This window comes from Carassius auratus, linkage group LG30F (assembly GCF_003368295.1).
Source record: "Carassius auratus strain Wakin linkage group LG30F, ASM336829v1, whole genome shotgun sequence".
Taxonomy (NCBI): Eukaryota; Metazoa; Chordata; class Actinopteri; order Cypriniformes; family Cyprinidae; genus Carassius; species Carassius auratus.
The window spans coordinates 1,672,157-1,700,000 of record NC_039294.1 but is presented as its reverse complement, the minus strand read 5'-3'; the positions used below and the strand labels follow the sequence as shown (position 1 = coordinate 1,700,000).

Genomic DNA, 27,844 nt, shown 5'->3' with positions numbered 1-27,844 from the left:
TCTGCCAAAAACCCATTTTAGCCACAAAGTAAGACTTTATTGTTCATTATGGGAAGGATCTACTGTAGTTTTGGCACACTGCAATTTTGCAAGCTTAAAATAGATGTTGAATTGAATTGAATTGTGGTATAAAAGCATTTGTCATTACAAAACTAAATTGCAACCATTATAATCAACAAAACGGTACATTGAAAGCCTGCACCATCACACCTTTGTAGCATGTAATGGAAGAAATTGGCATGCTGTGTTGTTTGCATGCAAGCATTCAAAGCAATAAAACAATATTTAAATTTAATTAGCTGTTTACAATGCAAGCATCCAATGAATTTTGTTGGTTATAATGGGAATGATTTAGCTATGATGCACTGCGTTGTTTGGGTTTAAAGTAGATTGGGTGTTATAACTGAAATGATGTTAGTTGCAAGAAAACATGCTACAAAACAAGATTGTATATGTAATATAGTCAATAAAACTCTCTGCAAGCATCTAAATGTATTGTTTGTAATGACAGCGATTTAGCTTTGTGGCATGTGTAGGTCATGCAATTAAAGCAAGTATGCTTTATATTATTTCTATTTTTCTATTATAATCTCAAAGCGAGACTTGGGAAGGATCTAATGTAGTTTCAAAACATTATCTTGTGCCCAAAATAGTTGTCCTGAATTGTTGTACAAAAAAATTTGTTGTGACAAATTAAGATTGCAACCATTATAATCACCATTGCTACAGTCCACTTCAAGTTACATCAACTTCATTGTTTGTAAAATCAGTGATCTAGTTTTGTCACATTGCATCACTCAAAGTAGATTTTAAAGCTCAATAGTTGCCCTGCACTGTGGTTTGAAACCACCCGACACATCAAAATCAGATCATTCTCATTATAGTCAACAAAGCTGTCTACACTGCAAGTGCATTATGTCACAACATCAGTTTATTATGGGAGTGATGTGTTGCTCATGTTCAAAGTAGACAGAGTTTATTTGCAAGAAACGAGCATGCAACAAATCTTGATTGCTTTCATTATGAAAACACCGCACGCAACATGAAGCGAATTATATCACCCTTTACAACTTTATTGACTGTAATAATGGATGAAAAATAAACTTTTTTCCCCGTTTAATTTTTTTTTCTTCACTGAATTAGGTTTTCCATTGAATTAGATTTATTCCCCCCAACCCACTTTCATATATGAAGTCATTGCCATTTTGCTCCTCAAATAATTGCATGTTTTAAACTGTTTAGGTATAAACAAAAATAGAGCAGCATAAAACAAGCATGTATAAACTTTCCCTTCCACATTAAACAAACATGAACCAGCAGATTTCAGACGCATGTGTTTGATGGCATCCTCCAATCAGAAAAATTATGCAAATGCTTTTTAGATGCAAGCATAACTTTACGTGTAGTGATTAGCCACAGCGGATGCAGAGGAAGTCAAGTGAGTGACATATGGAGATGAGAAGTGAAACACAGGTTCTCACTGGCCTGACAATGCCCTCCAATTAAAAAATGAGTATGTTGCTAAATTGTGCAGTGAGGAAGAACAGTCGTGGTTTTATGACTGTGCTTTATACCTCGGCTAAACACTCAGATTGCTTGGTTACTATACACACTCAGCAATCTGTAGGCAGTCTATTTGTCATTACCCTACTTGAAATAAATGAAAGAAAGAGAGAGGAGGCAAAAATGTGATCATGCATTGCATATATGGTATGCAGTGCAAATAATGATAAATATAATTCATATCTTAATTTATCATTACGTGTAAGTGTTGTACAATTTTCTTGTACCATTGCTAAATCTAATCCACTGTTTAAAAGTAACACTGATGTCACTTTCTTTATCTTTTTATTCTTGGGTGTTATAGCTTGAATGACCTGAATTACAAACACAAGTGTGTGCTGAGATAAAGCTGGATCACTCCCATGACAAAAAACAAAGTTGTCTACGCTGCAGAAATGCAGTGTCATAATTTAGTTTTTTTTTTTTTTGTTAAGGGAGTAATTTGGCTTAAAAGGAGCACAATATATCTGGTTCATTGAATATATTATCGAAATTATTAAAGTAAATGAGGACACTATTTTAATGTTGACTTAAAATATAGTTTTACCCCACTTATGTTTAATGCATTTGGCAGAAGTTTTATCCAAAGTGACTTCCATTGCATTAAATATATACACTATCGGAAATTTTTAAAAAAAATTGGAATACTTTTCTTAATGTTTTGAAAAGAAGTCTCTTCTGCTTACCAAGGTTTAACTTATTTGATCAGAAATACTGTGAATATTATTATGATTTAAAATAATTTGAATATATTTCATGCAAATTAGTCCTGTGATGCAAAGCTAAACTTTTATCAAATTTCATTGTCACATAATTCTTCAGAAATCATTCCAATATGCTGAATTTTTGCTTAAATATCAATAAAGGTTCTTATTATTAGTTATCTGCTGCTTCATTTTTGAGGAAACTGTGATACATTTGTTTTCAGGATTCTTTAATGAACAAAAGGTTTAAAAGAACAGCATGTATTTGATTTAGAATCTTTCGAAACACTATAAATGTCTTAAATGTCACTTTTGATTAATTTAATGCATGCAGGCTTGCTGAAAAAAGTATTAATTTCTTCCTCTCTTTTTACCCCCAAAATTAATGATCATATTAGCATGTTAGAATGATTTCTGAAGAATTATGTTTCACTGAAATTTGCTGAAAATTCAGCTTTGCATCACAGAAATAAATCATATTTGAATATATTAAAATAGAAAACAGTTATTTTAAAATGTAATTAACATTTCACACTTTTACCAATTCTTGCTGCATTCAATCAGATAAATGCAGCACTGGTGAGCAGAAGAAACTGCTTTCAAAAACATTACACAATTGTAAATATTTCAAACTTTTGACTGATAGTATACATTTGTTCAGCTGCATCCCTCGGAATCAAACTCATGACCTTGGCGTTTCTAGCACTGAGCTACAAGACTGACAGAGCATGTTAGCTATTCCAAGGTCACTGGTTTAATTACCAGAGAACACAGAAATGGATAAAACGTACATTAAAAGCACTTTCATCTGACAAATGCATAAAAAATGTGGAAAAAAACAACAACACTTATGGTCTTACCAACAGCTCTACAAATCTCCAATCTGAAATTGTTTTACAGGACTGTGTTCTCTGTCTTTATCTTTCCCTGTGTGTTTGTCCTTGTGCATCATGGTCTGAGTAACCGGGGAATAAAGCAACGCAGGAGCAGATTTTGCTTGTGCATCTGTCCTGCTCAGCAAAGCTCTTTAATATGCCACCCGTGTATTTGTCGTCACCTTAAGCTGTGAGGTGGAAACACACACCGAAGCGACATCAGTTCACCGAATTTAAGCCTGGCTGGCCTTCACCTTCACGCACACACACACACACACACAAACATCTCATTAGAGCCGTCACCTGGAACAGCTGAATAGCTGCACACCTACACACCTATTATCTTTTCCGATCATATTTCGATATCACCGCCATCAGCACCAGATGGGTGTTGGATGCTGATTAAATCTGTTTTGGATGAGGATAGTATAGTTTGATATCGAAATAATGATGTCACATTAGCTGCAGTGCATGATCGAATGAGGGCGTCAAATTTGGAACGAGTTGATGCGGGGAAGCTCGAAAAGGAGAATCATCCGAAGGTGATGCTCGCATGCTACCTGGAATAATAATTCAGCTCTTTTACGCAACGCAGGGCCACAGGTCACAGTTAGGAACTGGGCATCTTTTCTTCAGGGAAACACTTTGAAAAATATCGGCTTGAAAGCATCGTGTGCGAGTGACAGTTTCTGCATCTTTTCTTCTCCGATGGTCAAGGAGAAACGCGTTTGGAGAAGTGCGAGGCTTTGGACTTCAATCGCTTGGACAAAAATACCTAAGCTGCTCAGCCAAAGGAAATCATTAAAAATGAACAATAACACATCGAAGCCCCCAGAGTGATTACCATCATTACGAATCCGCCTTCGGATGAACTGTGGCTAACCTGCCGAGAACAAACAGTCCTTATCGATGATTAAGTCATTTCTACACAAACACAAAAACAGAGCCAAATTGGGGCAAAAGCGATAAACACTTATTTGTGTCGGTTTTTCAAAAGTTGAAATACTTTCTCCTGTACTAGTGTGCCACTGATAGGCCATCTGTATGCTAATTACTGCTAATTGACAAGTAGTTAAGTATGAACAACGGCAGATGCTGCAAAGAAAAAGAATCATATCTCCAAGTTCCCAAGTTCTGTTTTTTTAGATAAACAATCAAACTGAGGTGTCATAAGCATAGTAAATGAAGCTCTCTGTCTAGTGACAGAACAAAAGCAACATTGGAGGGGAAGCACAAGAGAGCCGTGAGGTGACAGACTCACTATTTATAGCCTTGACTCTCCTGTCATCTCGATCCAGAGCGAATCCGCCATTTACTGAATGGATATTTTATTACACATAAGAAAGCTGAAATGTAAATATCACAAACCCTGTCCAGTTCAATTGATATGCTGTCTTTGTGTCAAGTCAGAATTATTGTATTTATGAGATGAATTCAAATGACAGAAAGTGAATGCTGCTGGGATTTTCTTTTAGCTCAGTTGGGGACGTGTCAATTAAAGAATCATGGCAGAGGCTAATTGGTATGGACCCTAGTTAGGGGAAATGCATATTTAATTTGATACAGTTGAAAAACAAAGCAGTGAAGGAGAGAAATACAGCCTGTTTAATATACCTCATGTTGATCGTTTACCTTTGTTTGATTCATTTAAATTCAGTGTCTTAGGTGACTAAGGCTTATTCATCATATTTAAAGGAACACCCAGATGTATTATCCAGATGTAGCTTTTGATAAAAATAAGATTTTCTCACTTTTTGCTAAAAATTCAGCATTTTTTATGAAACCTACCTATAGTCAAGTGTTGATAATATAAAAAAAATAAAACAGCTCTGATCTTTATTTTGGTGTATTGTATATTTAAATATTCATACAGAAAAATATACCAGAGGCCATCAAATTTAGTCAAAGTCATAAAAATCGCTGGCGGTGGCAGGCATCTTTAAAAAAAAAAAATGCGATGGGGAAAGTGTTAAGGGGCTTTAACTTTAAACCATCGCTTCTGGCCAAAATAAGAGTCCATAATCCATAATAATGCTTCGTACAATGAAAAAAAATCCATCTCCTGCTGTCCTCTCACATCAAAATCCACCCACATATTTGTTTAGAACTGTTTTGGCTCGTAAACAGTGCTTAATCTGTGCACATTTCTCTCCTGAATCAGATGAGACAACTTTTTTTTTTTTTTTTCACAGGAGAAAGCAATATCATGGACTCATATTTTAGCTTAATAATGGATTTGTTTCTTACAAACAGCTTTTCACTTTTAACAGATGTTAATCGATGGACTGGAGTGGTGTGGATTACTTTTGAATTATTGTGATGTTTTTATCAGCTGTTTGGACTCTCATTCTGACGGCACCCATTCACTGCAGAGCATCCATTAGTGATGAATGAAGGATACATTTCTCCAAGTCTGTTCCCATGAAGAAACAAACTCATCTACATCTCGGATGGCCTGATTACGAGTACATTTTCATTTTTGGGTGAACTATTTTAGGAAACAAATTAATTATAATAAGTGATAACTATAGAGAGATGCCAACTCGTTCTTTTTGTGACATTGATTCCTTTGCAACCTATAATCTACAGAAGTGGTGTGAGGTGATTTAGTCCAGAAAGACTGAGCAATCTGTTTATTTCTCTCTCCCATTCTCTGAATTGAGCCATCAATCGGAGTGTGTTTACCTCACCTCAAACTAATTGTCTTTAAGTGTCCTTTTTTTTCTCTTTTGGCCCTGGCAGAAACAATCGATCTCTAGAGGTATTGACTAGCATTTCTCTGGCTCTTCCTCATCCACACCCAGTCAGACTCCTCTTCAGTCATATTCTCCTTTACGGCATTTTATTCCACTCCTACTCTGCTGTTACCCCAAGAAAACCGCCTGAAACCTGAGAGAAGATCACTGCCACAGAATAAAAAAAGCAGTGCGGTTCGGCCCGTGAACGAAAGCAGCTGCTTTTGGTCTCTCCGCTGAGGAATTACAGCCAATAAAACTCAAGCTCAGATGCAAAGAGCACTGAATGAATTACAGCTGCTTCCGTATGGACTGCTGTGGAAAGCCTACAGGAAAAAGCTTGTGAAATGTTATGTAATTTACTTTCAGATTTTATTGGGTTGCAAGCTGAGGGATATTTCACCTCGTGGCACATATGAAGCCATTACTCCAGGAGTCCTGGGGGTGGAATATTGCGAAACGGCAAAGATGTGCAGTTTATTCTGCCTTATACTAAAATGCAAGGCTGTTCTCCCAAAAGCACAAGCTTTAAAAAATGAATCACACCAGTTTAAAAGCTGAAGTGTGCTTACTTTACCATCAACATACTTTTTACCTGGATTCTTCACAAATCACGTAGGTATATTTATTATCATTATTAATATAATTAAGGTAACACTTTATTTTAAGGAGTCTTTTTTACATGTTACATACTATTATAAGAGCAATAAGTTATGCATAATTACATGCAAGTAACCCTAAGCCAAATCCTAATCCTATCCATTGTTAATTAATATTACTCACTTCTTAAATGTATAATTACACTGTAATAAGGATACCTTAAAATAAAGTGTAACCTGGTATTATTAAATTTGCTGTTATTACCAAGTGCACTGTAAATGAATAGTAAGTATAAAAGTAATAATAATCGATGTCCAATCAAAAGTCAAGCCAATATTGAATGTATAGCATTTTTCACAATATGCTGCAATTAAAAAAAAGCTAATCCAATCAGAATATAGTGTCAGATGTGTAATATCAGTTTGTATTGTTTTGAGACATTTGTTATTAAATTGATGTGTTACATCATACACTGATTCAAGACTAATTATTTGTTATGAAATCTTTTATCTTTTGTTTTCAAGTTCCAAATATACAGAGAAAGCAATCACTTTTAATTTCCATCTGTAAAGCCTTTGCCACACACTTATTAAAAACATAAATAATCTTTTATACATTAAACCAAACCATCTTAATTATAGCTTAGCATCATCAACAACAACAACAAAAACAACCCAAATAATTACTTTTATATATGTGGTCAATCAAGATTAAGTTTGCCTAACATTAAAACAAACTATATACAGTATTTATATATTATAGAAACAAATTTACACATTGATTCTTCAAATGAGTGTAGGATCAATATAAAGAAAGAATATTATAAATAACATTTGTCTAATTGCATCTTTGCAACTCAAGAGAAAAACACAACATAGCCTCAGGAATTAAAAAGCTACATTAACTGTCCATTAATATCCCCATCCCTAATCATGATGTACACTTTTACTGTGATATAAACACATCTGTCTGAAATCCGAAACTCAACTTTGAGCCGAGTTTGAGCCGAGTGCCATACAATTCCATCAAGATGTACATTAAAGTTTCATCACCGACAGCACATCCACTCAAAGGCCATTATGGGTTCAGTAGTGATGTGCGCGAGCGATATCAGAACCTACACCGTTGGCGCAGGCTCAAAAGAGATACTGAATGAGAGAATGAGCTTGCTGACTCAATGCTTTGTAGGAATGATTAGTGATTCTCTCTGCTTCAGAGCGCAGAAAAAGCTTTGCCAGTCTTTTTTGAAGCTTTTCCCTCTCTTTATCAGCCTCTCGCCTCGTAGACACCCAAAAGTTGAAAAAAAAAAAAAACATAAAAAAAAAAAAAAATTATCGACACGGTTGCAGCTCTCTCATTTCAATATACCTTGGCTTTTGTGGGTCCACAAGCAAAGCCAGAGATCCAAGCGACGTCTGTCAAACCTGAGAAAAGGTGTTTTGAGTCCAAAAGCTCTTTGAGGAACATCAAAGGGGATTCATTACATAAACATTTACTCTAATAATAGAGCGTAAGTGATGAAGACGTGGGAGATGGATGTTAGTGAGATTGCCTGATGAACGTCACACGGAGGATGGAAATGACGCCTGATCAATCTTTGCTTCAGAGCGGATCCTAATTGCAGTGGCAGCTCGCAGCTAATTCCCCATGTCCCGCAGGCAGACGATAACTCCGCATGACTCGCACAATTTGTCTTTCTAAAGCCGAGGATGATGGAACGGCACTTTGAGAGAGCTAATGTGGACGTGTGCAGCGGGAACAGTCATGTTTTTTTTTTTTTTTGAGTTTGCATCATACAGTTGTAATTTGGTGATTTTGAGATTATGGGATTATTTCCACATTTGCCAATAAATGCGTCGATTTAGCCACTGAACAGACGTGCAAACTCACTCTATTAACAGCTTTGATGATGGGCAATTTCGGTTTTTAAATGTTTCAAATAAACGTTTAAGATATTAGTTTAATATATATTAGGGCCGGGACTTGATTAAAAAAAATAATCTAATTAATTAGAGGCTTTGTAATTAATTAATCGAAATTAATCGCATTTTAATCGCATATAAATATTTGATCTGAGAACAGTGCGAAGTAATTTTTTTTCACATGGATTTATAGTATACCATTGAATAATGACTGAATACATAAGCTTAAGCAACAAAATATTGTTTATTTTTGTTCAACCAAGTCTAGCAGACCAGTGCAATTTTTGCCATTAAGTGTAGCAATAGCATATTTAGAAACAATTTAGAAATAGTACATTTCAGAAATTCAGGTAGCTTATAGGTGCTGGAACCTTCTGTAAAGTGTTTTTTAAGTAATACACAATACTGTCAATTACATTCAGAACATTGGAAACACTGACTATTAGAAAACATCTCTCTGTTGCTTCAGAGGCCATAACATACTAAGTCCAACTCTCAATAACCTTGGCCAAAACAATAAAGAGTTCAACATAAACTGCCAGTTGCACCAACAAAATAATACATAGTTCAACATAAAGTGTAAAGTCCACGCTAGCTGCTATATGTTTTGCATTGAGGTGATACTTGAGGTTCGATCATGTGCTGCGGTGATATGCGAACGCTAGTTGGTGCTTCAGTATAATCGGTCCGCCGAAACTCATCCAGTGAGAAACGTTCCGCGGTGCAAAAATAAGTTATAAAAAATGCGGCAAATTTTTTTCTGTAACTAATTAATCTTAATTAACGCGTTATTTTTTGTGTAATTAATTAATCTCAATTAACGCATTAAAGTCCCGGCCCTAATATATATATATTGTTACTGGACTATAATCAGCATGAAATGTATCAAAGTTTATTTTAACACAGAAAAATGCAATGCAAATGTTGCTTGATTGACCTTTACTGTCCCTTTCAACTGCCATTCCCTGATCCATACGCATATTTACAGTACGCATTGATCACTGTGCATTCATAAAACCATCTTGGAGGTCAGAAACCAGTCATCTCCATAACAAACTAGGTAATGTCATATAATACAAGACCTGAAGGACAGCACGCAGGAAGATGCATTTGTTTGCAGTTCAATGGACATGATCAGTGACATTTCAAGTTCAATGACATTTAACATCACACCTGTTGCAAAATATTGACATTTCCTAGAAAGTTTAGAGGCTACCTGTGATACTAAGGAGACGATGCTGCCAAATATATGAAGTAGTCATGTATTAAAGTGACTTTAAAAGTTTCCAAAAACCAGCAGAGGAAAGGAGTGGTATAATATTCATACAATTTCTAATCAATGCATTTGTCACGCACAGCATCATTAAAATAAAAGCTAATGAAATAGAGCTTATTTTTCACATTATTCACACAAGTTACATTTTCCTAAACATTGTCCAGAATAATGAAGAATATCAATAACAAAGTCTTGACAGACATGCAAAAATGATTGCTTTTGACCGATGATCAGCTTACAATTCAAATAAATAACAGAAATAAATTGATCGATATATTGACTTCTTCGCCCACGATGTCTTCATCTTAATTTGGAGCTTTTCAAATTATTAGTTGCTATTACTGTAATTAATTCATGAGCATATAGCATTTTATTAGTCTGACAGCCCTATTAAATAACCTGTTTCAGAATAAAATCGCCACAGACCATTGCATTACTATATTTCAGTCACACTGATCACCCAAACCGTTTTCATATTTGGATTAAACTGCATTCCTTATTCACTCTCTGACTGTAAACTGGCTGTACTACTTCACAAGTACCTTAGCTGTGATTTTTTCCTCCCCCAGACCTGGATTTATTTATGCTAAAATGCAGAGATCTTCCACTCTGTAGGTGGGAAGTTATTTTTAAAGTAATGTTGATAAAAGAGGTCCATAGAGCGCAGCTCGCATCCAGACTGTGGTGTGATGAGCACTCGGTACAACTGATTTCAGATTTGGCCTGACGCCTTTTATCAATTGATTGATTGGACCCTTAAGGTGCGTCGTTTGTTGCATTTGTCGAGCGATTCAATAGCTAATCAAATATACGGCTCGAGGCAGTAATCGTGAACTCTGTTAAAACACACACAAGCTCACATTAACATATGTTGTCTATTAGCCAAACTTAATAACATCTCTCCGGTGAGTAATTAAAAGTGCTGAGCAAAAACTGCAAGAAAATTCTAATGGGTTTGAAGCAAATGATGACAGATTTTTTTTATTATTATTAGGATGAGCTCTTGCTTTAAGACTTCTGAGCTCTGAAAGATCATCCTCTGAGCGGCTAAACTATGTGTGTGCGTGTGTGTTGGTTGTATATAAATACCTCCGGCTTCCTCTCTCACTTTCTAGCGTCTTCCCCCACAGTCCCTTTACCATCTGAGCTACAGTCTGATGCTGCTTTCCTGGAGGTGATGTGAACATGCAAAGGACCTTTCCTATTTCTCTCATCCCTTTCACTAGAGTTTTCCTCCGCCGGTCTGAAGGAAGGCTGGACTACGGGACGAGTCGCACACATGGTTCAGTGACCTTTGCTTTGTCTCCTCCGTCCACACACACACGTACATCTTTCAGTGTAGGTAGAAAGGGTCAGGCCAAGCAATCAGATTCATTCGCCTTTGGTTAGGAAATCAAAGTGGTGAGAAGGCGAGCAAAAGTCCACAAAGCCTTGAGATGCACAGACAGAAATGTGCAGAGCTGTACTATTCACCTAAATGATTGACTTCAGCCGTTCTATTAGTCAGTCATTAGCAAAAAAGAATAACAGACTGTATAAAGTTATTACTTACCAGATAAATAAATGACATTCAATACTTTACTCACCAAAATGACCAAAAAAGCACATCAAATACACAAATCTATGTTATGTACTCTAGTTTTCTGTTAATATAGGTTGGTGAATCCCTCCAAAACAATCTTATGAATATACTATGATAAAACAAATTAAAACTTGTTTCTTTATTTAGTCCACAAAGTTTTAAGGTATATACACTGAACAAAATTATACATTTTAGAGTGGCCTTTCATTGTGGTCAGCCTAAGACACACCTGTGCAATAATCATGCTGTGTAATCAGCATCTTGATATCTATCTCAGCAAGGAGAAGTGCTCATTAACACAGATTTAGACAGATTTGTGAACAATATTTTACAGAAATAGGCCTTTTGTCTACATAGAAAAAGTATTTTGAGTTCAGCCAAATGGGTGCAAAAACAAAAGAGTTACATTTATAATTTTGTTCAGTGTATGTATGTATATATATATATATATATAGAATAGAATAGAATAGAATAATTTTTTAACTCATTCATTTTTTATTCAGTGTCTTCACAATCTTATGCGGGGCATCACAAGTTTTAACAAACTAAATTCATATCAGAGAGCTTTTTTTTTTCAAGTACTATAATTACATTTATAGTTTTTTTTTTTTTTTTGGAGAATTATATTAAATAATAATATAATATAATAATCATTTTATTTTTATTTAACACTCACTTATATTATTTTATTAAAACAAAAACTAAATAAACAAACTGCAATAATAATCTTATTAATGCTATGAATTAATTTTTTTATAGTTATATTTAATGGGTCACACTATGTGTAGTGTGAGGACAAAAACCAAATCTCCAGGTGATCTCTTGAAAACTACACAAAAAAAAAAATCCTATGTGCACCCCTGACAGCGACACTATTGAGTCTAACCTAAGAGCCCAAATTCCATCGTACCAGCATTCCACAAAAAAGATCTGCAGATGAAGGTTAGATGCAGTGCTCCAGAACTCCCTATCCTTCAGACTGTGGCACAATGCCATAAATCCTGCTGCAACCGCTGCAGAGTTTCTCTTTCTCTATGGGCAAATTTTAATTGTTCACTTTTGGAGAAGTGAGAAGCTTCTGGGATTAGAGTTTGAATGCTTCTCTAGTGTCCTTACATTCTCATCTCAGACTCATCTTTCATAAAGTACTCAAATATTCCCTCTTTCTCTCTCTCTTGCTCACACACACACACACACACACACACGCACACACACGCACACACACACACACACACACACTCCTGCTGTCCAGCTGCTGAAATACCATTGCTATGTTAAACAGAAGACAAAATGAAAATGTTGTCACAAACCATACAGACGTTATTCAAGGATAGATGGCATATTTAATGTGATAAAAACTAAAACAAGTTATTAGGGAATGAATTAGAGTTTGTTAAATATGTCATAAAGACTTGTGGCAACTCATGCTTTATGCCATTATCTGTCAAACGAACAAATACTCAGATTTAATTTTCACAGCACTGATTTCATGCACATCAAATTAAATATAAGCTCTGCTCCAAAAGTCTGCCTTACTAAATCACATTTTGAAGCATCACAGAAACAAAGTCTTATAATAAACCTTCTTTTGGCTCAATTTAAAGGCAGCATTGGATATATATTATTCATACAGAATGTGATCACAGAGAAATATCAAGTATAAATGTGCTTAGATTTCAATAAATATTGGAGAATATTATAGTATTTGAATATAAGTGTTTGAATATAACATCATTTATTGTTAACTTGTTAACATGTTAACATAAAACTCTATTGGAATCAAATGAGAGTCAAGTATAACAACAACAACAACAACAATAGTATTGAGGGATAATATTTTTGTAGTTTTTATTAAAAGCTTTTTTTTTCACTTTTAATTGCTTTTATTTTTTAATGACTGTAGCTTTCATTACTATAATTTTCAGTTTAAGTTATATTAGTACATCAAATAAAACTAAAATAAAATAAGAAATATTGCCTTGGCAACTAGCTGAAAAGTTTATATATATATATATATATATATATATATATATATATATATATATATATATATATATATATATATATATATATATATATATATATATATACATATATATAGACTACAATAAATACAATAAATATTAGTGAAATATGCTAGCAACTTCTGAGTAAAACATTTTGAAAGTAAATCCTATATCCCCCATTTTTTAAATACTACTACTGACAATGATAATGATATTAATAAATGTATTATTGCACTACCTGTGCATTTTAATAAATTATTATTTAACTTCTTGTAGGCTGAAATCAGTTCAAGTCCATTTTTTCAACCCAGCTGTAGTGCATTCTAAATAATTCACTTCACTTGTGTTCATTTCAGATAAAATGCCATCAAAGAAGGTAAACCACAGGCAGCTCATTAGGTTTTGTAACAGAGCTGCTGTCTCTTGCTTAAATTCCCCTCACTACGGTAGTTGTTTTTATTATTCACTATGGCTTTTGCCTTCCTTTCCCCGTTTTACATGAGAATACGCACTCACTTCCATGCACAGCCCACTGCTTCTCCTCACGAGGCATTTTCTCCCCTTCACCTTCATTATCACTTGTTTAAAACTTTTACTAGGTATTGAATATTTGATGCAGATTAATATTTCACTGCAGGAGCGCCGTCAGGAAAGCGAACGAGCTGAGAGCAGAGCAGACTTTTACCATTCTCCACCATGGCTTCTTCTTCCTCTCAGACGTGGCATGAGCTTATCTTTGCCCCGTGGCAACAAACATCACATGCAGACCACTTAGTCACACATGGAGAAGGATGGAGAGAGAGACTGTTACATCATTACAGGGATGTTGTTAATAGACCGTAGACCAGAAAACATACGCAAGTACGCAAAAGCTGATGCTGATACCTGACTGCCACATTATAAACGTGTGGCCCTGTACATTCTCATGAGTTTCTGCCGCAGTCATTTCAGAACTCAAATATAGACTATACATATAATTTAATATATTTAATACAAAATAATCATGCACTGTAAATATAAAAATGTTAAATATTAATATAAATTAAACAAATAGTTTTAAATAATATTTAGCATTAATTTATTTAACAAATTTTTTTTTCATGTTTGTAAACCTCCAATGCATGTGTGTCTGCATATATGCACATTATAATATTATTTTATATAATTTGATGAACTTTCCCCCAGATAACCACAAAATGCATAAACAATCCTGTTTTCTGCAAACACTAATAGTACAACATAAATTAACAGAGCTGAATACAGTGCATTCTACAATATAAACGTAGATATAACATAGTATACAGCCTAATTTACATACAGTAGAAAGGAAGTGTGTTTGCCAAGAAAATAAAAACAACGAGTTAATATAAATAATCACACTGCAATTCCAGTGCAGTTAGTGCCTGTAGTTGAAATTGGATTGCAAGCGATTAGTAAATAAGACAACATGTTTTGTGCTGAAATGCAAAGCTGAATGGTCAAACTGTTGGAAAAGAGGTTTCATTCATTTAACCAATGTCATTTAAAGGTATTCAGAGGATATCGATATAGCCATGAGAATGAGATATATCTGAATGTATTTTGAATGTACCAGCCACAAGTCAATCTGTAAACAGCATCATTCAGTGTTTAAGTGACTTTACCCTTTCGGGAGCTACTCTAGATAAATGACACATTTCCGATTCAGCACGTGAAGTGCAGCGGATGAGGCTGAGAAAGAATGTCGTGTCTGGCCATGAGCAAAGCTGGGCTGAAATGAGGCAGTCTGTCACCAGGTACCTCGTACAAATCTCTCTCCCTGAGGCTTTGGACAATGAGAGACAGGAGCAGGTTTCATTCTGTGCTCCGTCCCCTTTGGAATCTGATTAGGCTGCTGTATATGGACTCCAGGGGCCCGGAGCGCTCATATAGACTCCTAAACGGAAGAGTCTTTTTTTTCCGCCTGTTACTCCACAATTGCATTTATTGTAGTAATGCAGCAGCCTACCATACATTTGAACCTGTTTATTAATATGTGATGAGAGCACCATAAATATTAAAGAAATAAAGTCAGCAGTAAAGCTAGTATCATTACATCTTAAGCTACAGTATAGCAGGCTATTAATCTGACAAACTGAGACAATGTGAAAACCTGTGCACATCTCATATCTACTGTTGCAGTTATCTTCACTCCTTCATCATAACCTTTCCACAGATTAAAACTTCTGAAAACCTAAAACGTGACTAGCATCAGGAGACTCAAAAACCACAATGTGTGCCTTTATCCAGTACTAAATCATCTTCCTTTATCTTCTTCCTCACTTCATGGAGGATACAACATGAAAAGAAATTATTATGATTTAATTTCCCACCGGTACAGGAAGCTGGTGTTTTCCCCTCACTCACACAAGCAGCTCTACTCTTGTCCACTTCTCTCATTTTACCTTTAATACTCTCTATTGAGTCTCTCACACCATCAGTTGCACTGAAGCCTCAACTCAAGATAACCAGGTCCAGAGACAGTTTAATCTAGGGTCAACAGATAAATGGGTTTAGCCTATGATCTCCAGGTACTTCTGATGTACAGTAATATTGGAATAAGATGCGGTTTCAAAAATGTTGAATGAATTAGGAATCCTTTTAGGAATCCGGTTTTGAAATTGGTTTTTCAGTTTTACTGGAGTTAAAACAAAAAAGAACGTCTCAGGTTATGAATGTAACCATGGTTCACTGAGTAGGGAACGAGACACTGTGTCCTCTAGGGGGTGCTATGAACACCTGGTTGTGACCCATGTCTGAAGCATACATTGAAAACACAGGACACAGTGTCTCATGCCCTACTCAGGGAACCATGGTTATATTCATACCCTGAGATGTTCCCTTTCAAGGGAACTTCGAACTGCGTCCTCTAGGGGGCACTATGGGGATCAGTATACCCACACCGCCATGCTGAGGGGAGTGCAGGCCAGAATCATGGTGAACACTATGTACCAACTCTACCATTTCCATGGGAGTTGCCCCTGGGATGTTTAGACAGCAGTCTATGACAGTACCCCTTACGGCCAAAGGCCTAAGCTACATAGCCAACTTATTTGTTAGGGCCTTGGCCCGGGGTAGAGCTGAAGGCTTGGAATCCCCCAAATAGCCCCTCATGTTGAGGGAAGCGATGCTTGAAGTGTATTAAAAAATACACACGGGCTGAATGGAGCCCAAGGAACCAAGGTCTAATAATCTCAAGAAAGGGAATGAGGCGGAGCACGTAACCCTTACCATACAGGATTTCAGAAAGTGCATGTACACTTACCACTTACGTGGATTTTACACAGAGCTTAGCGTGTGTACCTAAAGGTTCCTAAGCATCACAGAGGCGCTGAACCCCATGGGAGAGGCAAGCTCAAATTTTACAAACCTCTGGCAAGGGGAGCATCACCTGAGGCAGCATATACAAGATGATTTCTTTAACAGCCACCTACACTTCCAGCTGGATGCGACAGCACAACTAAGCGGCCAGGAGACCCCTCAGGGTGACCTGGCTGGACATCCATGAAATTCCCTGCAGTGCTGTGCCAGGCCTGATGATCAAGGAGGCTCCCGTAGAAACCTGTGCCAAATACCAGAACATGAACCCGGATGGCTGGTGCTGACGAGTGTTTAGTATCATTGTAACTGAGCACTGCATCAGGAAAAAGGCCCTCACCTCTATCCATGTCTTTTAGCAGATAAGTCTGCACCACCATCGTGTGTAATAAAGCCACAGCCTGAACTCCTGCTGCATATGCCTTGCCATTTAAGCGAGATGTATTTCTTGAAGGGGCTTGAATGACAAGGAAGGATATTAAGAGAGGATGTCTCCCCCACAGAAAGAAAGCTCTTTCTACAGGGGGCATCCTCTCATAGCCATTTTCGCACAGCTCTTATTATGAAACCGATGGATGCGAGAAGACAACGGCCTCTTTCATTTTTTTCGATCTCTGTATGGAGATCAGGGAGAAATGGAAGGCTTACCTGAGCTGGAGGGCTATGGTCAGAAAGATAACAATCATCAAGGTGGCCTCACGGCGTCACCTTAACACACTTTCATGGCAAGTCCAACTTTGCTGTGGCACGATCCATAACCTCCAACAGCTCTACACACGCAGGGCAGGAGAATTGAGAAGGCTCAGCCTCAGCTTTTTCACCATCCTCAAATATTTCCTGCTTTTCCTGGGTAAAAACCCAGCAGAGCACTAACCTCAGTATCAGAAAGTGTAAAAGATATAACATCATCCTCCCGAGGCTCTCTCTCGTCCGCCCGCCATTACGATTGCGAAAGAGAAAATCCCTCTCTAAACCATTCAAACAGAGCCACCTGAAATTCTCACAAGCTCATTCTCCTCTGTGCTTCAGCAGCAGCGGGTCCTGAACCTCAAAAAACACTCACAATGCACGCAGATTGACTCCTTAAAGACATCGCGTGTGTGCTCTTCACCCAAACAAATGACGCAAAGATCGTGTGTGTCATCGGGTGTCAAATAACCCGACACGGATACACACATTGTCTAAACGCTTGCTAGTAGTCTCCATGATAGACAGAAAAAGATCGCTCTTACCAGTTCTTTCAGATGCACGCTTCAAACAGAACAGTCAGTGAAGACGAAGAAAAGAAAGGTGTTCTCCCGGTGCTTGTTTGTAGTCGCGCCAGTAGTGATGTCAGAGGCTGTTGGTTGGTGTTTTTTCAATGTATGTTTCAGACATGGGTCACGACGAGGTGTTCCCCATAGCACCCCCTAGAGGACGCAGTTTGAAGTTCCCTTGAAAGGGAACTATACAATAGACACAGCCTCAAATGTCCCAAAAGGGCTAAAGTCATGCTTTCTATCAACAAATGTAGCTTAAAATGCCATGAAATAATGTTCTATAATATAATAAATGTTCTTCATTTCATCATTTGCTCACCCATATTGTCTACTTTCTGTATGAAGATTTGTATTACAGAAATAGTCAATATGATTGTGCACTATATTTCGAAAACCTTTGAGTCATTTGAAAGCAGATGGTAATTAAAATGAAATTTGCAACAAAATTCACATAAAAGCGCAACATAAGTTAAATACTGTAGATTTTTTTCATATTATTTTAATGGTTCCTTAAAAGATTGTTTCTACTGAACTACTCATTTAACCTTATAAAGCCTACTGTATTATAATTGATACATTTCTAGGCAGAGATGTATAAAGTACTAGAAACCCATACTTGAGTAAAAGTACAAGTGCTCTATCAAAAAAGTGACTTGAGTAGAAGTTGAATTGCTCTTTAAGCACCACACTTAAGTAGAAGTACTAAAGTATTCAACATTTTTTGTACTTAAGTATTGCAAGTAGTCTATTTTAAAATTTACTACTCAAGTACTGAAAGTAAAAGTACAAGTATTGTGTTATGTAGTTATTAAAGAAAGTAGTCAAAAGTTTGAACATATTTTTTTTACTATTTCAAATGATTAACCTAAAACAATCACAATTCCTTTGACTGTAACTTTTTGTAAAAAAAAAAAAAAAAAAAAACAAACAAAGAAAAAACTGATTAAAGGGTTATTTCGCCCAATTTGCTAAATTATGTCATTAATAACTTACCCTCATGTTGTTTCAAACATGTAAGACCTCCATTTATCTTTGGAACACAGTTTAAGATATTTTAGATTTAGTCTGAGAGCTCTCAGTCCCTCCATTGAAGCTGTGTGTATGGTATACTGTCCATGTCCAGAAAGGTAAGAAAAACATCTTCAAAGTAGTCCATGTGACATCAGAGGGTCAGTTAAATATAAAAAATAACAAAAACTACGACTTTATTCAGCATTGTCTTCTTCTCTTCCGTGTCTGTTGTTAGACAGTTCAAAACAAAGCAGTTTGTGATATCCGTTTCGTGAACGAATCATTAGATGTAACCGGATCTTTTTGAAACAGTTCACCAAATCGAACTGAATCGTTTTAAACGGTTTGCGTCTCCAATACGCATTAATCCACAAATGACTTAAGCTGTTAACTTTTTTAATGTGGCTGACACTCCCTCTGAGTTAAAACAAGCCAATATCCCGGAGTAATTCATTTACTCAAACAGTAGACTGACTGAACTGATGTGAAGAGAGAACTGAAGATGAACACCGAGCCGAGCCAGATAATGAACAAAAGACTGACTCGTTCACGAGTCAAGAACCGTTTACGAATTCGTGTTCGATTCGAGAACCGAGGAGCTGATACTGCGCATGTGTGATTCAGCGTGAAGCAAAACGACACACAGCGCTGGACCGAACTGATTCTTTTTGTGATTGATTCTGAACTGATTATGTGTTAATGTTATGAGCGCGGGTAAACCGAAGGCTTGCAATCATCACCAATGACGTCATTACGTCGGGGGCAAAAGAACCGGTGAACTGTTTTCTTCAACTGGTTTATTGAATCGAACTGTCAGAAAGAACTACTGGTGATCGGGAAACCGATGCAACCGGTTCTTGACTCGTGAACGAGTCATTATCTTGATCGGCTCGGTGTTCATCTCTCTCTTCACAGCAGTTCAGTCAGCACGCGCAGTCTTCTTAATCGCTTGATTCGCTCAATGATGTGCCAGCTTCAACAAACCTGCCATCTACAGTTCTGGCTGTGGTAATGTGGGTAACGAGTAACGATGCAGCACATAACAAAAATAACGGAGTAAAAGTATTAAACTCATCGAAAATATGTACTGAAGTAAAAGTGGAAGTAGGGAAAAATAATAATACTCTAGTAAAGTACAGATACCGCCTTTTAGTACTTAAGTACAGTAGTGAAGTAGTTCTACATAGTTACTATACATCTCTGTTTCTAGGGTATCTAAACATGATAAAAAAAATCGGGTTCCTGAATCAAATATGATCATCAGATTTTGGGGGAACTTATTCATCTCTCAATCATCATTGTATTGCAGTATGTTTTAGAACAACAGGGTTTTGGATCATAAAAATAAGCAATTAAATATTATGATTTACAGTATTATTGAGAGATGCAACTGATATTTTATGTAAGTAGTCTGCTATACGGTTATGATCTCATTTGATTTACATTACAAGCTTTCTGAATTTCATCAAAATTTTTTTGGCCATATAAATATCACATCAGCACCAAATTGTGTATGTTTGCTCAGTTTAGGCTGCTCACTGAAATGTTGGTGATATATATGACTGATGTATGAATTACAATAGTCAACAAAAAACATTTATTTTAGATATAGGTTCAATAAACTGTTCTATTTTAAAATATTACTATTATTTCATATGTCAGTTATAAGCCCCTGAATCTCACTCACAGAGTGCCCAAGTCTTCTGCCGTGGTAAGCCGAGGCGACACACACATGACAGGAAACCCCAACACTCGCACACAACATTAATATTTAGATCACACTCTGTAATCTCTCTAAATTCACCTCTTCCATCTCCCGCTTTCTTCCTCCATACCTGTGTCTTTCAGTCAGCGGCTCTTGAAGCACAGGTTCACTTTCATTTCCCCCCACAGATGGAGTCACACTCAGACTTGGACGTGTTCCTTTTTTGTCTCTCTCTTTCTTCCTGGGAACTCAGCAGGGACCTGGCAACTCTCTACCTCTCCGTCTCTCTCTCAGCTCATCTGTTTCTGTGCTTTTGAGCTCACAGACGTGGATCCCCATCCTTAATGCCAGACTGCCAGCGCTCATCATACTGAACAATCTCCTTTCCTGTTAACTGTCTGATTCTAGTACAGACAGCCTTAAAAGTCCAGCATTTGTGCATCTGGTGCTGTCTATAGGATGATACAATACTCACAGGAAACAAAAATGACAAAAGATATAGATAAACTATATATATAAAATGTGTCTCCTCAACTGGTTTTGCTTCAGGGACCAGATTACATTAGAACTAAAACAGCAACAAAACTGAGTATACGCTGTAACAAACTAATAAGCCCATAAAGCATATTGCATTTAATTGCATTTGTACTCAAAATCATACATTACTTAGTGTTTTGATAATTATATTACAAATTAAAAATAATTAAGCTCTCTACTAGAGCTTCAGACAAAATCTCTCAAGACTGTGCCCAGATTTGCCAAAAAACTAAATTGCGCATTCAAAAGTCAGAGTTCTCAGCATGAACTCGAATGTTCCTTATAAAATTAATCCATGACCAAATAATCTAGGGCTCTATACGCCACATTATTTTTGTAGCTACTCCTACTCTTTTGTAATTTTTGTTATTTTATTTTTCTTGCAAGGAATATTAAGAAAAATATCAGAGACAAAGCTGATACTTCAAATCAACATAAATGAGAACTCCATTAAGTCTCCTCAAATAAGCCCAGCTATTAGATCTGAAAAGTGTACTGTAACTTATTTTATCTTTGAGGAGAACATGAGATTAAAGTATTTAAGTTCTTAAAACGTAATCCAGATTTTATTGTTCCCCATCATACATTTCAAACACAAATTTTCCAACTGACTGGCTTCATTCTCACACCCATATTTCTCAATCAAATAAATTAATAATTCTAAAAGTTCTGCTCTACATTTGTTCTTACTAAACCTGCTTTGCCTCAGGAAACCATCACATTAAAAAAGGTAAATGGGTTACAAACTAAGTTTCGTGTTGATTTTAACTAATTTGTTCCTTCATTTCTCCTAAAGAATTTCTGGAGAAACAACTAAGACAAAGTTGATACTCAAATAGAGAATTAAATCTTCTTTATTAGCTTTAAAAAAACAACAACTTTGATGTCAACATGAAATCAGAATTGATGCACGTTATGTTCTAAATAAATAACACAGGTCTCATAGTGCTACGTCAAACTTTTCAACCAGTAACACCCATACTTCACAATCAAATCCATTCCTAATGGACAAAATCGAGTTCTGCCCTACATTTGTTTTCACTGAACATTCGCTCAAATAAAGTCAAATTACACTCTTAAAAATAAAGGTTCTTTATTGTCACTGTTCATTCCATGAAGAACCTTTCCATTCCACAAAACGTTCTAGGAAAAAATAGTTCTTCTAAGAACATATCATTGAAAGGCACTTCGGGGAACCAAAGAATGGTTCTTTAAGGCAAAAACCCTTTTTGAATCCTTAATTTTTTTGGTCACACTTTATAATAGGGTCCAATTCTGACTTATATTAACTAACCATTAACTATGACTTTTGCCTCAATTAACTCCTAACCTTATAAACTCCTGCTGCTTATTAATAGTTTATAAGGTAGTAGTTAAGTTTAGGGTATTGGGTAGGATAATGGATGTCATTATGTACTTTATAAGCACTAATAAACAGCCAATATGTTAATAATAGACATGCTAATAAGCAACTACTTATTAGTGTGAATTGGACCCTATACTAAAGTGTTACCATTTTTTCTTTATATGAAAGGTAAAGGGGTTGCAAATATTGACTTTTAATGAGTATTATGGTCTTCTGGGTCACTCTGCCCCCTTCCTAATTTAAAGAAACCACATAGGCCTATATATGTGTGCGTGCAAATGTGTTTGTGATTCTGCAGGTCTCCTCTGGGAGTGTTATTCACACCTTCATTCTGGGCTGGATCAGATGAAAATGTGTGGTGACGTGGGCCGATGTTATTGATTTAGTTAGACCTTGTGCAGTGGGGGAGGTTACGTAAGCCCAGACAATTATTCCTTGGGCTCATGGGGAGAAGGAAACTTCCTGAATGTCCACCTGGATCTTCTTCAGCGCTCTGAACACTGATTCACACGCCTGGAGGTTACAGCCACCCAGCTGATCAGGTCTGCCTGCTAGATCTGTTTGATTTCTTCCAAAAGCTGTACAGTCTCTACTAACTTTATATTTTGCATTGGTGAACAGACACTCATTTAGATTTAGTCTCACATAGCCAGACTTTTGACCGTCTGATCCACATTGCAGCACATCCTGGCCAAGAATCATTCATTTTAAGACTGTCTGACCGTTATGTACGATGACTTGTTTAGGTGCAGGTAAATCAGATGCAGCCCTAAAAGCACAGTCAAATAAAATAAAGACACTCTCAAGGACACTTGACTTGTTTATTTGCTACTGTCTCAAACAAAACTGTTGAAAATCTTTCCAAGACGCGATGGCACAAACCTCACAGACTTTGCCAAATGCAGCTATTTTTTTTCTTGGAAGCCCTCATAGTAGCAGACTGGGAACTTGTAAACATGATATTGTTTCCAAGTGAACTGAGACAGATTCACAGAAACTGTGTTTAGTGTATAGTTCTCAAGTGGTTTGAGTTTAGTACCTACCTGTTTTGATGCTCTAGGATGAAAACAGATTTTTAGGAAACTTTTTTGTTTTCGTATATGCCATATTTGTCTTAATATTATATTATATATATACAATTATAAATACAGATGTAATATATACACTATAGTTACAAAGTATAGGGTCAGTTTTTATAATAATAATATTATTCAGCAAGGATACATTTCAATGATCAAAAGTGTCAATAAAGATGTTCATAATGTCACAAAGGATTTATATTTCAAATAAATGCCGCTCTTTCTTCTCATCCTGGTTTACACAAAAATACTAAGCATCACTACTGTTTTCAATACTGGAAATAATATTTGTTTTTGAGCACCAAACTAGCATATTAGACAGTTTATTTACTGTATGAGCAATATCACATGAGTAGCAGTGAAATATGGCTGTTTATCAGCATGGCTGTGTTTTGGCCACACACACACACACACACACACACACACACACACAGTATATAAACACATTAGTTTAGAACCAGCTGATTTTTACATAATTTTTGCAAACTTATGCATCATTCTGTGAAGTGTTATGCAGCCTCAGACCAACAGTACCATCATCTTACAAGTTTAAAAGACCTAATTTTATTCATATGTTAATGTATTATTCACCAGAATTTAAAAACTAATAGTTGAGCTCATATTTAACAGTCAACTCACTATTTAGCACAGACAGTTGCATATTTCCCTAAACGCCTTCCCTCAAACTCCTGCATACCAAGACCTAAAATGGACAATTTATTTAAATTCCATTCCATGACTTAAAACGAGTTTATTTGTGCAAATACTTTATGTAATTGTGCATTTTTGCACATAAACACATGGAAAATAAAGGTGTCTTACCTGTATATGATACAGGCGCAGTCTCTGCATGTGCCACAGTTCTCAATGTCCTGTCCCGTTCGGTACGAGTGTCTTCTGAAACACACAAGAATACAATAAGCAGGGTTTTTTGTTTGTTTGTTTGTTTTTTAAATGTGAGCATGTCGCTATGAAAGAAAGCCTAATAACTTTCATGATATTGCCAGCAGACAACACAGATTGTTTATTGCACAAACTGAGAATGTAAAGTATGTTTGATTCAAAAACAGTTGAAGCAGCTCATGTTCATGGTTTCTTTGATGAATGACCCTTCTGAGTGTCTGACAGTTATGTAAGAGTGAGTCACAGCTAACAGGACTATACTATCATTCTGCTTCTGCTTAATTAAAACACTAACGTTAGTGTGTGTTTATATATTGTGTATGTGAGACATATTCTGAGAATGCCAAGTTCGCTTTATACATGTATTGAATTTACAAGCAGGTATTACAGATATCTTCAAAAAGTCAACACACAAAAGGATAAGTTACAGTTGTCTCTTCACATGAAGCCCCTTTAAGAGCTTTTCTTTTTACACTATATTACAGCAGTGCATATGACTACAGACACCAGGTGCTTCTAAGTTAAAGCGTGTGGCAGGAAGACTATATGCATGCATGTATACGTGTCACATACACTGAGTCTCACATGGGATAACAATGCTAGCCTGATTTAGCAGCTCGACACAAAAGGGACTAATTACACATCACAGATTTCCGGAATCTTCCTCCTCGCCTTCCTCAGCTTCTGGAATTAAAGAGCTGATGGTAATCCTGAGGCTCTCGAGCAGCGCTTAAATAATCCACAGATGGGAATCAATCCTAGAGATGCTTTATGTGAAGATCTTTCATCATTTTTTTTAACCAGTATGCTTTATATTTAGAATAGCCTGCACTATACATAAAAACATTGTGCATGCATCCATCCATTCATCCCTGTCTTAACATTATTTACTGTAGCATTTATTAATATTTATTTTATTTTCTTATGTTTTAATTTTTGCAACATATTTATTCTTTGGGATAAACCCCTTGAGATGCATTGTCTAATTTTCAAGGGGGTCCTATTTGTAATTTAATTTTACGTTTATCATAATTAAAATTTGTATATAGTTTTAATTCATTGATATTTAAGTACTTCAGCTTAAATTTTATTTCATTTAGTTGCCAATGTAACATTTCTAAGCTTTTAAGCATGTGTTTTTTAAACTACATTTTAGCTTTATTAAAATTTTTGCTATTTATATCTATTTACAGTATCTGTATTATTTTAAAACTCTCAATGTATTTATTATTATTAATATCTATCTATCTATCTATCTATCTACATGCGTCCACTGTGTATTAACTGAAGTGACAGCTTTGACATTAAAGTAAAATGTTTTTAAAGGTCATCAGTCTTGCTGTCTCCTTTTTCTACTCACAAGCAAACACTTATACATGCATATGCACACACACACACACACACACACACACACATGATCAAGGCAGCAGTCTCATTAAAAGCTGTTTAAAGTCTCACTTTAAGACGTTCACTGGGGGACAGCCTAGTCATTTGTCATCAAAAGAACACAGCTCCTGTGTGTGTGTGTGTGTGTGTGTGTGTGTGTGTGTGAGAGAGAGAGTGTGTGTGTCTATTCTCATAAAGTGAGAGTATAGCCAAAATAAAAGAGGAATGGGGAGAAATAATCAATAGCCCTGATGATGTAATTCCCCAGAAGGCTTTGACCTTTGAACTGAAAATACCAAACAAAAGAACTAAACTATTTGACATAAAATATAGCCACTATATCCTAAATAAATATATAAATACACCAACCAAAAAGCCAATCAATCATAAGCTGTGGTGCTTTTGCACATTAAGATTAGAACACGCATTATAATTTAGTGTCAAACTCATCCATCATTAGAAATTGCTTGTTAAGACCTGAAAGAAATTAAATTACGATACTGAGAAAAGACGGGGAAAAATATATGCTTGGCATCTCAGAGCTTCTGGACATTTGAGGGTGCAAGTCTTTTACTTATTCATTTAAAATATTTTGTCATTTTAATAAATGAATAAAGGCATCTGGTCAGTTGTGTTTCTCTACTTTAGTGACATTCTGGAAAACTAATACGGATTGAAAGTGAAGAAGATAAACAATGTGTTTGAAACAGACATTAAAGATAGTTCAGATTCTGCTACGGTTTTAAAGAGAGCTGAGCTTTAACTTCTAAAAATGAAACAAAACTCGATGCATTCAGATTTGTATGTCCTCTCAACTACAGTTAATTTTAAAGGGCACTTAATACATGAATTCAACTGGGCTTCCTAAATGCTTCTAAAGGTGTATTCAAAACAAATGTTTCTGGAATATAGTTGGACCAATGGACCATTGACACTCCTAATTGAGATTGTAGATAGAGTGTCAATGGTCCATATGAGAGATAGGTGGCAGTTATACACTAATAAGACTACAATATTAGAATCTTAGGTATAGGGTAGGGTTAAGGAATCTAGAATATGGTCATGCAAAATAAGGCATTAATATATGTTTTATAAGTATTAATATACAGCCCACATTCTATACTAGTAAGCAACATTGTTCACTAATCTAAAGTGTTACTGAAATGGTTTTCCAAGTAATTCACTCAAAATGTACATACATTGGAAACTTGCTTTTATACAGTGCTCTAGCATCACAATGGCAACTTGTGCACTATCACAAGTGTCAGTTTCTTGCGATATAAATAACTTTTCATAGTTTCTTTCCAGTTTAAAACATTACGAATGCTTGATTAAGAAATGTGGTGACAACAGCCAAACGAGGCAGTAGATTGATTAATGACACACTTCACAAGAACATCTGAAAATTACCCCAAGTGTTCTTAGATCGGTTCTCTGAAATGACCTTTGAGTGTTAATTACTCTGAGAGAGACTCTGTGGGGATTTGAGTGTAAGGTTAAATGCATTTTCTGTCTTTTCCGGGTTAACTGAATACAGCTGTTTGAAACACATAGAGAAGATGTTCAAGTCTTCACGTTGCTGGTTTACTTACTGGTGCTCAGTTGATTTATACAGTTTTTACTCAAATACAAGATGAATGTGAGCAGTTATTACATTACCACAACAATTTTAAGTCAACAAGCAATACAAATTGACACTATATAAAATGATTCCTGGTCTTACTTTGAATGATTCATCAGTGCACGGTATCTACTGTATCTATCAAAATTATTTTAGCATTAGCTTGAATTTCGATATTTTCAGTTTTGAATGCTAATTTCATAGGAAATACAGTTATTCACATTACAGAATAAAATGGGTTGCACACACCAATTCACACTAAATTTAATGCATTTGTACATTGCTGGCAAGCTATGTTGTATGTTAGCATCTTTGAAATAAAATAATAGCTCAGACAAAGCAAATTCGAAAGAGATTCAGCATAAGTAAGAAAACCTT

The 27,844-nt window shown here is 35.9% G+C and overlaps 1 protein-coding gene across 3 annotated transcripts in view; it reads right to left on the bottom strand.

Moving 5' to 3' along the window:
• The window catches only part of LOC113068004 (mucin-6), a 112,868-nt gene that overhangs the window by 19,834 nt on the left and 65,190 nt on the right, over positions 1–27,844 (bottom strand). For 2 of the 3 annotated variants that reach the window (XM_026240543.1, XM_026240542.1), the window contains one exon: positions 24,379–24,453. In XM_026240543.1, the coding sequence (XP_026096328.1) occupies positions 24,379–24,453 (75 nt within the window). The remainder of the gene's footprint in view (positions 1–24,378; positions 24,454–27,844) is intronic. The other variant, XM_026240544.1, reaches the window with a different exon arrangement.